A 16,279-nucleotide genomic window follows, 5' to 3' on the forward strand; every position below is an offset into this window, starting at 1 on the left:
CTTAGAGTTCGGACCCGTATTGGAACAGACAACTTGAGACAAAGGGGACGATTTTCCGCCGTCCGAGGAGGCGGGTTTGGAGGCAGGAAAGGTGGGAAAATCAGAAACGATGAGGGCGGATTCGGAACCCGCCTCCGCAGGATTTTGCCATTGCAGGGCAGGAAACGGTCCCACCTCCAGCTGGCCATAGCGCTTCTTAAGAGGATTAAATGCTCATTAAGGGCCTCTCTAAGCCTATTTTGAGAGGCCCTCGTGATTTTTCGACCATTTCGGCGTGTTCCACGACCCTCCTAAACCACGCCAGCTGAACCTGGCGGGTTGACTAGTGGGCGATCTCCTCACAGCTGCAGGTCCAACATTAAATCGTTTATTTCATCAGGGATTAGTTGCAGGTGCCAGAGCTTTGCTTTAAAAGATCTTTGAGCACTTTTAGAAGGCCTTCCGAAGTTGGAGGTGCTGCAGCTTGAATCAATCAACTGTGGGACCTCCTTTGAAGACCCTCTCCCCACTTGCAATGAGCGTTTCCCCAACGGAGGCATCTGCAAGCAGCATGGGACCATTCATTTTCTTTCACCATGGACCTCAGATTCGGATGAGGAGCATCCATGGCAGCAGCAGAACCAGGCAGCTCAGGAGCAACAGCAGCAGGAGCCCCAACCTCCTGCTCAGCCACCTGATGCTGCACAGGGCAGAAGGTGCCAGCGCATTAAGGCATCTCGCCACAGGAGATACCCCCGACAGAGGGTTTACAGACAGAGGATGAGCTACCTCAACATGAGTGAGCAGCAGTGCCAAAGGAGGCTGAGACTTTCGCGAGAGGTTGTCCGAGAGATCTGCGGACTGCTGCAGCAAGACCTGGTGCCCAGAGGAACGGGTGGACACCCCTTACCAGTGGCTGTGAAAGTCACCACCGCACTCAACTTCTTTGCCTCAGGCTCCTTCCAGGGATCATCAGCAGACATCAGTGGCATCTCCCAGTCAGCCGCCCATAGTTGCATCACGCAGGTTGCCGATGCCCTTTTTGCTAAGGCCCACAATTACATCCAGTTCCCAAGGGATCAAGCAAGTATAACCGCCCGTTCGGTTGGCTTTGCAAATATGACAGGCATGCCAATGGTGCAGGGCGTCATAGACTGCACACATGTGGCCCTTGGGGCACCCCATCACAACCCAGCTATCTTTGTCAACCGAAATGGCTTCCACTCCCTCAACGTACAGCTAGTGTGTAACCACAAGAAGGAGTTCTTGCATGTTTGCGCCAAGTTCTGTGGTAGTTGCCATGACTCATCCTGCGGCACTCTAGTGTTCCTCCGTTTTTGAATCCGCCAAACCAACTTAATGGATGGCTCCTTGGTGACAAGGGCTACTCCCTGAAGAAGTGGCTAATGGCGCTGATCAGGAGGCCAGCTAACAAGGCTGAAGAGCGCTACAATGCCAACCACGCTTCGACCAGGTCCATCATCGAACAAACCATTGGGTTGTTGAAGATGCGCTTCCAATGCCTTGACCGATCAGGTGGAGCCCTGCAGTATACACCATACAGGGTCTCCAGAATGGTCATGGTCTGCTGTGCACTGCACAACATCGCACAGCGTCGTGGCTTGCAGCTTCCTGATGAGCAAGTGGCTCAGTTCCAGCCCTCCTAGGAGGAGGAGGAGGAGGCTGAGGAGGATCTGGAGGAGCAAGAGGAGGAGGAGGAGCAGGAGCAGGAGGAGGAGGAGGAGTAGGAGGAGGTCAGAGCGCCGGCGTATCGACCAGCAGCAACGGCAGCACGCGAGCACATGGCTGCCCGGGATGCAAGGGATGAACGTATCCTGGCCAGATTTGCATAGGTTTCCCAAGTTGGCACATGTCCTTGGCTCCATCCTAAGACATCATTGACAATGGACATGATTCTCTGGCCTCCTTTCACTTGGGCCACCAACCTGACAACGCAAGTGTGGCGGAGCCCGCAATGTGGAGCTGCCTAAGGTGAAAGAATAGATGCCATAACGCCAACATTTTGGCATCAAATCATTTTAATGCTTTCTAACAGGGATGGCATTTCATCAATGCACAGAAACATTCTCCCAATCTGCACACAGATCTGGAGGTTATATCCCTTGCCAGCTGTACCCACACAGCCTTGGTTTCTTTGGGAGGCCTCTTCCTCCCAGATGAGTGGAAGGGCACCTCCCTGCTAGCTGTCATCCCCTCAAACAACATTTGCAGTGCCTCATCCGAGAGCCTCGGGGAGGCCCTTGCCTTGGAATTGGACATAGTGGTTTCTCAGAATATGCTGCAGGTGGTGCAACATAGGCAGAAATCCTATGGAATGAGCCAAGGCAGCAAGAAGCCATAAAATCAGACTGGAAAAGTGATGTCAGCAGAGGCGGGTTTCAGTCCTAAAACATTAATTTACCAAGGGCACCCCACACCTCTGAAATCAAGTGGCCAATCAGGGGAAATCACAATTTTTTGATCAGTGGAGGTGGGTTTCAAACCCACCCAAACCGAAACCCACCTCCATCTCGCCTCCAGTGGGAAAATTGCCCCCAAAGATTTCAGGGTAACTATTCTTTACTTAAAATCAACAGTGATTACAAGCAAGTACAAGCATACACATGTACTAACATCAGCCAGTGATCAGTTTGGCGGTGACTTGTAGGTTCTCTTCTCTGTGCGACCGATCAAGTCGCCCAATTCACTGCAGCAGCCCCTAGTGTCTTTCGACTGAACTTTTTAAACCCCAAAACTTAGCAGACCGCCCAATGCATACGTGTCCCAGACCACATTAACAATGGCCAGTAATTGTTTTTCTTTCTCCTCTCCTTATCTGTTAGTCAGTGGGCCTCAAGGCCGGTTACGCCATTGTCTGAAGAAGTTCCAGTTAACAATGGCTTGAAGGTTTGTTTTACAGAACTCTCAAGGCCCACTTCCTTATCTGTGATTTTTACGGAATTTGCCCAGTAATACGGCCCTCAGTCTCTCAAGGTATGCGGGTCCATTAAATTTGGTCAACTTTGAGTTTAGTCAAGTTACTTTACAGCAATGATGTAGTCTTACAATACCCTTACCTAACCAAAATCTATCAGTTTTAAAATTGGCAGTTGAGCTAACCTCAATGTTTTTTTGGGGGAGAGAGTTCCAGATTTCCACTACCCTTTGTGTGAAGAAGTGCTTCCTGACATACCTCTGAATGGTCTGGCTCTAATTTTAAGATTATGCCCACTTGTTCTGGACTCCCCCACCAGAGTAAATGGTTTATCTCTATCTACCCTATCAAATACTTAACAAAGCGATTTTACAGAAATCAGACCTACAGCCTTACAGATTCATAAAGCAGTTGTTCAAGAATGCAACCCATAGTGGAAAATATAATCACCACACACTTTTTAAAGCACCTTAGTCTATCTTAGTTTAATCAACTTTGAATGCACACCACGTGCAATGACTGAATGGAGTGAGATGGTATCTGCTGTGTTAATGGTTGCTTGGTAGCTTTTTGTTGATTCATACTTTGGTTGATGTCATGAATCTTATCATTCATGAAGAAATGACTCATGAAATAACACTGGGCGGCCAGCTGGTGGCGCCGTCCAAGGAGTATAAATACTCAGGCGTGGGCCCAGCTTGCCCAGGACGTTTTTATAACCAGGAACTAGTGATGTAACTAGAATCTCTTGGTTGTGAAACAGTTGATTAAAGCCTTGTTTTATACTCAACCAAGTGCTTAGTGAGTTTTCTTACGTCAGTTGATATGATCAGTACTTGTCACTCCGCAACCCACTGTACTCGTGTCGTCATTTACGCGGCCAATTTGGATCTTTGCCAAGCTGCAGTTTGGCGATTGCTTCTATTGTTCTATGTGGTGGTGGTGGTTCTTTGGCCACTGTCTGCTCTCTTAACATGGATTAATGTATAAATATATATTTTTATGTAAAACTCCATTGACTGTTAGTTATTGCTGTATTCTAGGTCTATCCCACGAGCATCCGTTCCTTGGGGTTGGGCTCCTGTAGTTCGATGGCTCGTATTGGGGCAATGATTGCACCCTTTATAGCACAGGTGAGCTGTGTATTTTTCTGTCTCTGGCAATGGGAATGGCCCACATTTGACAACCAGATCTCAGGGTGTCATGATTTTCTACGTTCATTTCAGCAACCAATTATCCATATTTTCAGAAGGGATCAAATTGGGATTCTACTTTGTATTTATTGAAGTGTTTGCCGATTTATAATTATATAAGCTAACCATGACTCCAAACTAGGAAAAGAAAGCTTCACTCAGAGCTCTCTTATATCCCTGCTTCGATAGAACTGCTCTGGGCTGATTTTGAACAGGTTAAACAGGAGGCTCCATTTTAGAACCCTTTTTGCCTGCATATCTGAAAAAGTCATAAAGAAACCTTTCTCCATTTCAAAATGAGTCACGAACATCTTCTTACTGATACTTTGTGAGAAGAACAAATCCATTCTTAACTCCTTTGGTAGAGTGACTAACAGAAGCACCACTGAATGTGGATTAACCTTCCAAATTGCAGGAGGTTTAAGGAGTACTGAATAAAGCAAGAGGTCTATGTTGAGATGAGAAAAAGGCAAAAATACTAGTTAAAGATGATGATATTCTCTCGCAATAGAAAGCTGTTTAATCTGATATAAAAGTTGTAAACAGGTACAGTATATCTCGAAGGTGCCAAAGCAAACTCTGTGTCATACCCACTCAGTACACATTTTAGTTCTGGATGTTTTGCTCAGCATTCATGATGTTAGTTCCCTCACAGTGTTGGGCTCAAAAATTCCTCCAAGCCATTCCCCCCACCCCCCTGGTCCTTGATTTGGCTGGAAATTCAAGAAACCATCAGGAAATTCAAGAATCCATCAGGAAATTGATATTCCTGTTTGAAACCAAAGAACAGTTCAAAGCTATCCAAGTTGGACAGCTAATAAAAAAACCTCTTTGCAACGATTTGGTTATGAGATTACAAGATCAAATTTGGATGAAGAAGGCTCTTCGGTCCATTTGATCCCATCCTTCCAGATTCTTGCCTGTGAAGAGCTCTGGGACGTTCTGAGGTTGTGAAAGGCGCTGTGTGAATTCAAGTTCTGTCATTTATTCGAATTTTGGAAGCAATTCTTCTAAGTTTTGCAGCAGGGTCATGAAGATGGCTCTCGATATCAAATCAACTGTAGGCATTGAGCCAATGTAACGTCTCCCAGTACTGGAGCTTGCTTCACTCTTTCATACACCAGTCATCATGATCGGAGAATACTGCAGTACAATAACAAGCAGGGCCAGGCAAATTCCAGTGTTTAAAGGTCATTGTTCTTGACATGACTATCAAAGATAATTAGCATATTTGGAGTTTGTAAGTATTTGAAAGATACCAGTAAATGTCACTGTAACTAGCCCTTTACAAATGGTGTTGTCTTCAATAGATTAATGTAGAACTTCAACTAACCATTTTGTTCAAAAGTCATCAATCTTCATATCTCCTTAATGCTAACATTTAGCCACCATTGTCCGGTGATTACAGTACCTCTGCTAATTTGTTCTGTTTGGTCCATCCAGGTCTTGTTGACCACGTGGCCTGTAACAGCCCTGTGCCTCTTCAGTTCTGTGTGCATCATTTGTTCTATTTTGGCCTATACTCTTCCCATTGAGACCCAAGGACGTGCAATGCAGGTGAGAATGCGATCAAACTCCGCGAAATAGCCACAAGGCTCATTCTTGATAAATCATCTTCCATCCACTCTATAGCTTCAAGCTGAAGCATGTGTTTAAAAGGGCTACACTTGGCCCTGTGCTAGCACCCTTCCCTCTCAGAACATGGGTTCCAAGACGTGAGCACATAACCCAGGCTGACACTCCAGTGCAGTACTGAGGCAGTGCTGCACATGCCGGAGGTGCTGTCTTTTGGATGAGTGTTAAACCAAGGACCCATCTGCCCTCTCAGGTGAATGTCAAAGATCTCACAGCAGTATTCGAAGACAGGCAGAAATATCCTGTCCAAAATAAATGCTTTGCTGATCATCTTCCAGCATTCGATGGAATCTGGAACAGTACCCATGGATTGGAGGGTAGCTAATGTTACCCCACTATTCAAAAAAGATGGTAGAGAGAAAAAGGGGAATTACAGATCGGTAAGCCTGACATCGGTAGTGGGGAAAATGCTAGAGTCCATTATAAAAGATGTAATAGCAGAGCACTTGGCAAACAGTGACAGGATCGGACAAAGTCAGCATGGATTTACAAAAGGTAAATCATGCTTGACTAATCTACTGGAATTTTTTGAGGATGTAACTGGTAAAATAGATAAGGGAAAACCAGTGGATGTGGTGTATTTGGACTTTCAGAAGGCTTTTGATAAGGTCCCACATAAGAGATTAGCGTGTAAAGTTAAGGCACATGGGATTGGGGGCAAGGTATTGACTTGGATAAAGAACTGGTTGGCAGACAGAAAGCAAAGAGTTGGAATAAACGGGTCTTTTTCTGAGCGGCAAGCAGTGACTAGTGGGGTACCGCAGGGATCGGTCCTTGGGCCCCAGCTATTCACAATATATATTAATGATCTAGACAAGGGAACTAGATGTAATATCTCCAAATTTGCAGACGACACAAAGCTGGGTGGGCGTGTGTGCTGTGAGGAGGATGCCGAGAAACTCCAGGATGATTTGGACAGGTTGGGTGATTGGGCAAAAGCATGGCAGATGTAATATAATGTGGATAAATGTGAGGTTATCCACTTTGGTGGCAAAAACAGGAAGGCAGATTATTATCTGAATAGCACTAGGTTGGGAGAAGGGGAAGTGCAACGAGACCTGGGTGTCCTTGTGCACCAGTCGCTGAAGGTAAGCATGCAGGTGCAGCAGGCAGTTAAGAAGGCAAATGGCATGTTGGCCTTCGTAGCGAGAGGGTTTGAGTACAGGAACAAGGATGTCTTGCTGCAGTTGTACAGGGCCTTGGTGAGACCGCACCTTGAGTATTGTGTGCAGTTTTGGTCGCCTTATCTGAGGAAGGATGTTCTTGCCATGGAAGGAGTTCAGCGAAGATTCACCAGGCTGATACCTGGGATGGCAGGAATGACGTATGAGGAGAGATTGGGTCGATTGGGCTTGTACTCGCTGGAGTTTAGAAGAATGAGAGGGAATCTCATTGAAACTTTTAAAATTCTGACAGGACTGGACAGACTAGATGCAGGAAGGATGTGCCCGATGGTCGGGGAGTCCAGAACCAGGGGTCACAGTCTAAGGATAAGGGGTAGGCCATTTAGGACAGAAATGAGGAGGAATTTCTTCACCCAGAGATTGGTGAACCTGTGAAATTCTCTACCACAGAAGGCAGTGGAGGCCAATTCATTAAATATATTCAAGAAGGAGTTGGATATATTTCTTAAGGCTAAAGGGATCAAGGGGTATGGGGAGAAAGCAGGGACCGGGTACTGAATTTGGATGATCAGCCATGATTGCATTGAATGGCGGAGCAGGCTCGAGGGGCCGAATGGCCTACTCCTGCTCCTATCTTCTATGTTTTAATCCCTCAACCAACATCCCCAAAACAGATTAATTGGTCATTTATCTCTTGCTGTTTGTGGGGTCTTGCTGTGTGCAAAATGGATGCCATTACAACAGTGACTGCACTTTAAAAGTACCAAACTGGCTGTGAAGTGCTTTTTGATGTCCTGAGGATGTGAAAGGTGCTATATAAATGCAAGTTCTTCTACAGTGGGGGAATGCTAAATCGTAAGATTTACCCAGTGGCCTACTGTCGGGCTCTCAGAGGGTTCAGTTGATAAAGTTAGTGTGTAACTGACCCGCCCAGACCAGAAGGTCACTGGTTCAATCCTCAATCAGTACTGAGTCAACTGATCTCGACATGGTCCTGGTTGGTTGGGAAACTCCAATTGACTTTGGCCCCGTCCCCTTCTAGGGAGGGGCAAATCCTTCACCTGATTGGTATCCAGTGAGCCCTACTGGACACTGGCCGTGTGTGTGTGGACATCAGGTGAGAGCAGGACTGCGTTCGAATACTTTGCTGATACTCATTGTCTAGGCTTCCAAATGAATAACAGCCTCATGGGAAAGGTCCCCAGGCGGTGAATGGTACCTGTGGAACTGGATATCTATTCCTCACCCTTCTCCTTCTCCCGGCATTCCTGCTCATCCTTATCCTCGCCCTCCTGTTTGTCCTTGCCCTTCTTCTTTTCCTCAATATTTCCCTCACCCTCCATAGAGCCTACCCACCGTACCATACCGTGCCGTACCACCCTACCGACCATAGAGCACATATACCAGAAACGCTGTTTACGGAGGTCACGGTCCATCATCAAAGACCCTACCCACCCCAGCCACAGTCTGTTCGCCCTCCTGCCATCTGGGAGACGCTACAGATGCATTCGCACCCGTACGACCAGATTTAGGAACAGCTTCTTTCCCAGGGCTGTCATCCTACTGAACTCCACAAACAAACTCTAAAGCCTGCACATCTGCCAATGCACTTTATTATGGTTATGTTTACGTTAATGTATTACAAGCCAAATGTATGTTGAATGTTTAAATGTCTTAATCCAAATATACACTCTCGGGAGCCGCAAGCCTACATTTCGTTGTACTGCACTTGTGCACTAACAATGACAATAAAAGTTGATTTGATTTGATTTGATCTCCTCACCCTTGCCCTTGGTCTGGCCATTTCCCTCCTTTTCATCCTTCCCTTGCTCTCCTCCTTGTCCTCACCTTCCACCACCTTATGCTCATCCTTGCCTTCCTCCTCATCCACTTTGCCCTCACCCACCTTCTCCTCCCCTTGTACTCATCCTTGTCCTCACCTCCCTTTTTGGCCTCCTCTTTGTTCTTCCCACCCTCACCTTCCTCATCCTCCCTCTCCTCCTCTTGCATCAAATTCCTGTATCCACTATTTTAACCCCGTAATTTTAACCCACCTCATTTTCAACTGCTTAAATTTTCTGTAAAAACCAGCTGACAAATTTTGTACAGTTGCATTGAAGTGTGCCAATGATAATATCCACAGTGTAATTTCTAGCCCAAAATTCCCCTATGAGCTTAAAAATGTCGAGGGGTGTTAAGATGCACAAGTGATCAACAAGAGCTTTGTGAACATCAAGCGACAGTATAAAGAAGTTTGATTTTTATTTTACCTCATCCCAACCAGTTGGGATTCCAATGCCTTTGCACAATCACTCATGTATAGCTCCTTATAAGAACATGAATAGGCCATTCAGCCCCTCAAGCCTGCTCCGCCATTCAATTAGATCATGGCTGGGGAGTCCAGAACCAGGGGTCACAGTCTAAGGATAAGGGGTAAGCCATTTAGGACAGAAATTAGGAGGAATTTCTTCACCCAGAGAGTGGTGAACCTGTGGAATTCTCTACCACAGAAGGCAGTTGGGGCCAATTCATTAAATATATTCAAGAAGGAGTTAGATGTATTTCTTAAGGCTAAAGGGATCAAGGGATATGGGGAGAAAGCAGGGACAGGTTACTGAATTTGGATGATCAGCCATGATCTCATTAAATGGCGGAGCAGGCTCGAGGGGCCGAATGGTCTACTCCTGCTCCTATCTTCATCTCAACTCCAATTACCCGCTTTAGTTCCATATCCCTTGATACACTTACTTAATAAAAACCTATTGATCTAAGTCTTGAAAGCTCCAATTGATGATAATCCACAGCCTTTTGGGGGAGAGAGTTCCAGATTTCTACTGTGTTAAAAAATGCTTCCTGATTTCACTCCTCAATGGCCTGGCTCTAATTTTATGCCCCCTTGTTCTTGATTTCCCCCACCAGAGGAAATAGTTTCTCCGTATCTACCCCATCAAATCATTTTAACATTTTAAACACCTCAATCAGATCACCCCTCAATTTTCTAAGCTCCAGGAATGCAAAACAACAACAATAACAACTTGTATTTATATAGCACCTTTAATGTAGTAAAATGTCCCAAGGTGCTTCACAGGAGCGTTAAAAAACAAAATTTGACACCGAGCCACATAAGGAGATGTTAGGACAGATGACCAAAAGCTTGGTTAAAGTGGTAGGTTTTAAGGAGTGTCTTAAAGGAGGAGAGAGAGATGGAGCAGTGGCGAGATTAAGAGAATGAATTCCAGAACTTAGGGCCCAGACAGCTAAAGGCACGACCGCCAATGGTGTAGCAATTAAAACTGGGGATGCACAAGAGGCCAGAATTGGAGGAGTGCAGAGATCTCGGAGGGTTGTAGGGCTGGAGGAGGTTACAGAGATAGGAAGGGGCCATGCAAGCCAAGATAATGCAACAAGTGATGTGATGTTTATGTGTTCACAATGGCCCAGAAATTCAGGTCGGCGTCTTCCCGCGGGTGTAAGCCCCCGACCTGCAATTACCTTGCGTGCCAGCCGTTGAGCTGTGGGCCCCCGTGGAATTCCGATCCGGGGCCTGGTCCAGCTGCCGGCGCACAGTGCTTGCGTATCCTAGGGGCGCAGTTAGTTCGATGCGTCCCCTGGGATCACGTGGGCCATGGAGAGCCAATCGGAGCAGGGAATGCTCCATTCATAAGTCTGACAGGAAGTGCTGTCAACCTTAGAAATACTACGGGCCCCTTCTTCTTACAAAACATCACTAAATCTTCAAATAAATTTTTTTTAAATCACATTTTTTAAATAAACTATAAATTACATGAAATAACTATTTTAAACAATAATTTAAATTTTTGATAAAAATAATTTTATTTTCTAACGGGGCTAAAAATAAACTTACCTTGCTTTAAAGTATTTAAAAATAATAAACTTGTGGAAAAAATGTTTTAATTTTAATTAATTCACCACTTACCTTGTAAAAAGCAGGCCCTACGCCTGCTTTTTACATTTCTAACTTCTGCAGGCTTACCCTCCCGGGAAAACCTGTAAAAAAAAAACGAAGTTCGATGTGCACGCGCAGCCTCCCCCGCGCACGCGTTCGACCTCTGAACCCCTGCTTTCAGGGGAACGGAAGTGCCGGTTTCCTGCGCATGCGCAGTGCATGCAGGAAGCCGGCACTTCCATTGGGCTTACCCGTGGAGACCCGAATTTCTGGGCCATTAATATGTCAGGATGTAAATGGCTTGAAAATGGACATCTAAAAATTGTCCTTGATGAACATTCTGTTGTGAAAACCCAGAAAAAGATTCTGTCAAGAATCAAGGATCTTTTTCACCTGCAGTCCTGGAACTGTTCTTACTTCCAGGACTACGTCAACAAATATTGATTTTAGATAAGGTCATTGTTGGCTTCATTACCATTATTTTTGAAGTCAAACCTACAAAGATAACAGCACCTGAGACATGGGGGTGGATTTTAATCAGGCAGGTAAGCAGTCAAAATCCACCAGGTGGCTTTCCCGCTGATGCCCCACCCAATCTCGCCATTTCCAATTACAACTGGACCTTCTGGACAGGTGACTGAGCCACCCTCCCAAAACCGATGGATCCTTCTTTAAATATGCAGATCAGGGTCTGATGACATCATTGGGCCTGACTGCAATTTTAACAGAGGCCTGAGTGAGGAAGCTGCAGCTTTCTCGACTGGCTGAATCAGTTCAGAAACAGATCGGGACGCGATGAGGCCCTGAAAGGTAACTTTATTCGCTTTTCTTTGTAGGCCCTGGAGGAGCAGGAGTGCTCTTTCGGGTCCCATAAGGATAGTTCAGGCAACCCCCGCCCGGAAACCCTTCCCTTCCCTCTCACGAGACCCTCCCAGAAACCCCTCCCCCATAGCTGCACACAAACTGGTAGCCGGCCATGGGCTGCCTGATTTTGCTCAGGCTGGGAGCCACTTCCTGCCCACCAGTATTGTAATGAGGCCTAGCCTTCAAAGGTATTGTGGTCTCTTGCCTATGGCCGCCAGGCAAGTCAGAAACTAACTGATCCCTGCGGTTTCCTTCTAAGAGTTAAAATTGTCTCTTCAACAACAACAACAACAACTTGCATTTATATAGCACCTTTAACATAGTAAAACATCCCAAGGTGCTTCACAGCAGCATTATCAAACAAAATTTGAATCCGAGCCACATAGAGATATTAGGACAGGTGACCGAAAGCTTGGCCAAACAGGTAGGTTTTAAGGAGCATCTTAAAAGAGGGAGAGAGGCAGAGAGGTTTAGGGAGGGTATTCCAGAGCTTAGGGCCTAGGTAACTGAAGGCACAGCCGCCAACGGTGGGTGATGAAAATTGGAGATGCACAAGAGGCCAGAATTGGAGGAGCACAGAGATCTTGGAGGGTTGTAGGTCTGGAGGAAGTTACAGAGATAGAGGGTGTGGAGTGGTTGGGTGGGGGGGGAGGGGAGGGTGGCGGTGCGGGGGGGAGGCATTAGAGGAATTTGAAAACAAGGATGAGAATTTTTGAATCGAGTTGTTGCCGAACCGGGAGCCACTGTAGGTCAGTGAGCACAGAGGTGATGATAGAGTGGGACTTGGTGCGAGTTAGGATATGGGCAGCAGTGTTTTGGATGAGTTTAAGTTTGCAAAGGGTGCCAGTTGGGAGGCCGTCCAGGAGAGCATTATAATTGTTGAGTGTAGAAGTCACAAAGGCATGGATGAGAGTTTCAGCAGCAGATGAGCTGAGGCAGGGGCGGAGATGATTCTAAAAAATGATGCTCTGTGTGTTAGGATAAGATCCTCCCTAAAATAACAAACAAAGTCACCTGAGGTGAATGCTCCAAGCATTTATTAGCAACTAGCTGGGGGAGCCCGGCTTTGCCAGGGCTGTTTTGGGCCGGGTGGTTTAAATCGAGTCCCAGGCTTTGGGGCCTCTCTGTGTCCCTCTGTGAATCTGCTGCCGGGCAACATTTTAAATCGAGTCCCAGGCTTTTGGGCCCTGTCTCTGTGTCCCTCTCTCAATCTGCTGCCGGGCAACATTTCTACCTTTTAATACCTTGAAAGATGAAAGTAAAAGTACTTATAAAACGTTTTTGGTAAATCTTATGTTATTTTTAAAAGAGATACTAACTTTTTCGAAGCTGCATCAGCAGAGTAGTTTGAGCTGGAAGCAGTGAAACAATGGTTGGCACATGGCACATCCCTGAGATGAAAACGATTAGTCCCGCCCACCCACACACACCGATTGGCCAACCATCAGGGGACTGTACTGTAGGATTGGTCAATCGTGACGGCACAGGATTGGTCGAACCTTGACGTCAGTCAATCAATGCTAAGTAGCAGATAATGAGTTTAATTTTGAAGGTTTTTTGTATAAGGCGCAAACAATTTTCGTCCGACCGAAAAGGAAATACGCTTACGACCGTCCCGGAACTGTAAGCTTTCTTCGGAGGTAACGCACGCATAGGTAGGCTCTATAACTTTCGAGTGCATAGCCGGACAGACGCACACCCGATGACAGACAGACAGATAGACAGACAGACAGAACGATTCGTTTATATATATAGATGTCACACAGACACATTCTGGGGAATGGTTTTGCAACCTTATATTTTGTGCCCTTAAATTGTTGCCATCTTTAATGACCATTTTGATTTATTTTACAGGAGATCAAACCATCCACTCCTGGTATTTGAGCTTCAGTCATGGAATCAATGTGTGATGGAGCAGAGGGAATCTTATCTCAATCCTTGGTACTTTTTGGAGCACTCTCGCCAATGAGATATTGAGTTATTTGTTGGACTGTCTGTGTGGTGTGACACGTTGACATTACTTCCGTTCTACTGGGGACCATATCTTACTTACCACATGCACTACTTTGTCTGCAAGTTCCTCTCATTGTCTCACATCCTTCAAACATCCGTCACATGTTGCCTTTGACAGAGGGGGAAGGTTTAGAAAGGCTGAACTTTGGGAAGAATTTGTTCTACTGTCTGCAGTCAGGAATAAACTTTGTGCCACATAATGTAGCATAAAATAATAAGAAAAAAATTGCAGCAGTGACCAAGAAAGGACATTATTTCCACCCCCCCTTAAGTGGCGCCTCAATAGTTTTCTGCACTGGTGCATGGATAGGGACAAGCATCATTTGAAACATCAAGCACCACTAAAACAATCCGGTATTCTCTCCCTGCCAGCTCTGTTGCATCTTCTGCACCCTGAGCTCAAATAGTTCTCAGATAGACCTGGTATGCCATCTCCTACTGCCAGTTCTCCTTTCCTTTGCCCTGGAACTTTGCGTTCTTCTTATCCTGAAGAAAGGTGATCCCTCTCATCCTTTCAATCGTTGCCCTATTGCACTTACACCTGTACTTTGTTGAAGTTATGAAAGTTGCTGTTAACTCTTAAGTTTTCTATCACCTTGAGGTTTTGTCCTAACATATGATCATTGGTTTAGTCTTCAACATGGCCAATGGCTAATCCATTGGTAGTGATCTTGTCATGTTATGCACGTCTCCACATCTGTGCTTGAACACTTTGTCATGACCTTCACTATTGCAAATGTAACCCCTTCACGGTTCTCTAGATATATGTGAGATGTGGTCTCTGTTGTAGACAGTATTCTATAGTCCAGTAAGGAGATCACTACTACAATGGCTTAATTCTAATTATCTTACTTTATAGTTTTAACGTCAGACAGTATAAGAAGATTACGGGTCAATGACCTAAATTAGATATTTGCATACATTAGAATGAATCTAGACATAATAAACATACATTCTCCATTTATATGGATTCAAAGGAGAATCTGTCCCTGTGTCCAAATTCGAGTGCACTCTTTCGTTGGCGCGCTTAAGTTGGAGCTCATGGTATGTATAATGTCTGCAAGACTTACAACTCCGAACCCCTTCGTTGAATTCTCTTCACGATCACTGAATCCCACTTTGAGTTCTGGATGCAGAGCTACTAATACGAAGGGCGGCGGCCGAGTTTGGAAGCCCGGGACGGGATGCGGCAGCCATTTGCCTCCTGAGCCCTCTTTTCAGAGCTCCTGCCCTCTTCTCTTCCAGTCGCTCCCGTTTCCCGCTCGAAAAGCCCGACTCCACCCCTTCCTCCTGGGGTTTCTGCCTGGAGACTGCGCAGCCTCACTGTCTGCAACAGTTGATACTGGTCCAGAATTATGGAAAGTCTGCTCTTAGTCACATTGTGTCCTTAAAAGTTCTTGCCGTACCTTCACATGGGCAACTTTAACCCAGGGATTTATAACAATGATAATACAGTGTCTAAGTTAAAGATTGATAACCATACTTAGCGTACATAACATTTCCAGTGGGTATTACACTCCCCCCCTACCAAATATAGGCATGTCCCCATGACTAATGAACTTTACACATAAGGGGTTGCATGCTTCCCAACCATGTATAAAGGGAGGTAACATATCGAACCGTAGGGGCTATCATTACACTTGGCACTCCTAGTGTACTGTATGTCAATCTTTCAGGAACCTTCTTAACTCGCTGTGAGCTCCTTATTTCGGATACTTGGTCTTCAGTTCCTTCAACTACGTTGGAGGCGTTGGTTCCTTTGTTATCATGCCTTTCAGTCTCTTTTATCTCCTTCTCGGAAGCATCTGGTTCTTCCCAGACCATGTCCAAGTCTGAGCTAAATGGTTCAGACAATTCATCCAGATTCTGTCTTATGCATCTTTCTGGGAGGTCGTACCATAGATCCCATTCTTCATCTTCCGACTCATCAGGTTCCTCATGATCCACACACTGTGTCATGGGTTTTCTGTCTTCTGGAACAAAGTTTTCCTGGTTTCTCGTTTTTTTCCTTCTTCTCTGCAGGGTTCTCCTACTAGGTGTCGGCTCATTATCCGCTGGCGGATCCAGACGCACTTGCTGTCCCAATGGCAGGATATGATTCTGGTGCAGTATTTTTATGGGTCCATTCCCACCTGCAGGTTTTAGCCGAAACACAGGTAGTTGTGACATTTGACTTTCAACAATGTAAGGTGTAGAAGCCCAGCGGTCTGCTAACTTATGTTTCCCTTGAAGTCCTAGGTTCCGTATGAGAACTCGGTCACCAGGCATGAGTTGGGAAAACCGGATCTTCCGGTCATACCTCTGCTTATTTCCTTTATTCTGTTTGGCAGAAACAGGCTCAGCAAGTTCATAAGCAGCTTGCAATTCCTTTCTCATGTCAGATACATACTTGAGGTAAGTTCTCTGTGATGTGCCATCACTGGATACTCCGAAACACAAATCCACCGGCATCCTCGCTTCACGTCCAAACATGAGGTAGTGCGGTGAAAAACCAGTAGCGTCATTTCGGGTACAATTATAAGAATGAACAAGATGTCCAATGTGCCGACTCCACTTGTTCTTTCGCTTTGAATCCAGCATTCCAAGCATGTCTAACAAAGTACGGTTAAACCGCTCAGGTTGAGGATCT

General features: G+C 45.7%; 1 protein-coding gene across 1 annotated transcript in view; it reads left to right on the top strand.

Moving 5' to 3' along the window:
• svopl (SVOP-like) overlaps nucleotides 1-15,043 on the top strand; it is a 111,499-nt gene extending 96,456 nt beyond the window's left edge. Inside the window, exons 11-13 of the mRNA XM_086008621.1 lie at nucleotides 3,958-4,047; nucleotides 5,551-5,664; nucleotides 13,492-15,043. Coding sequence (XP_085864747.1) covers nucleotides 3,958-4,047; nucleotides 5,551-5,664; nucleotides 13,492-13,521 — 234 coding nt within the window. The 3' untranslated portion in view covers nucleotides 13,522-15,043. The remainder of the gene's footprint in view (nucleotides 1-3,957; nucleotides 4,048-5,550; nucleotides 5,665-13,491) is intronic.
• Nucleotides 15,044-16,279: the final 1,236 nt, after the last annotated feature.

The sequence above is a fragment of the Somniosus microcephalus genome, chromosome 16 (genome assembly GCF_052327205.1).
Source record: "Somniosus microcephalus isolate GS21.2 chromosome 16, FLI_Smic_1.0, whole genome shotgun sequence".
Classification (NCBI taxonomy): Eukaryota; Metazoa; Chordata; class Chondrichthyes; order Squaliformes; family Somniosidae; genus Somniosus; species Somniosus microcephalus.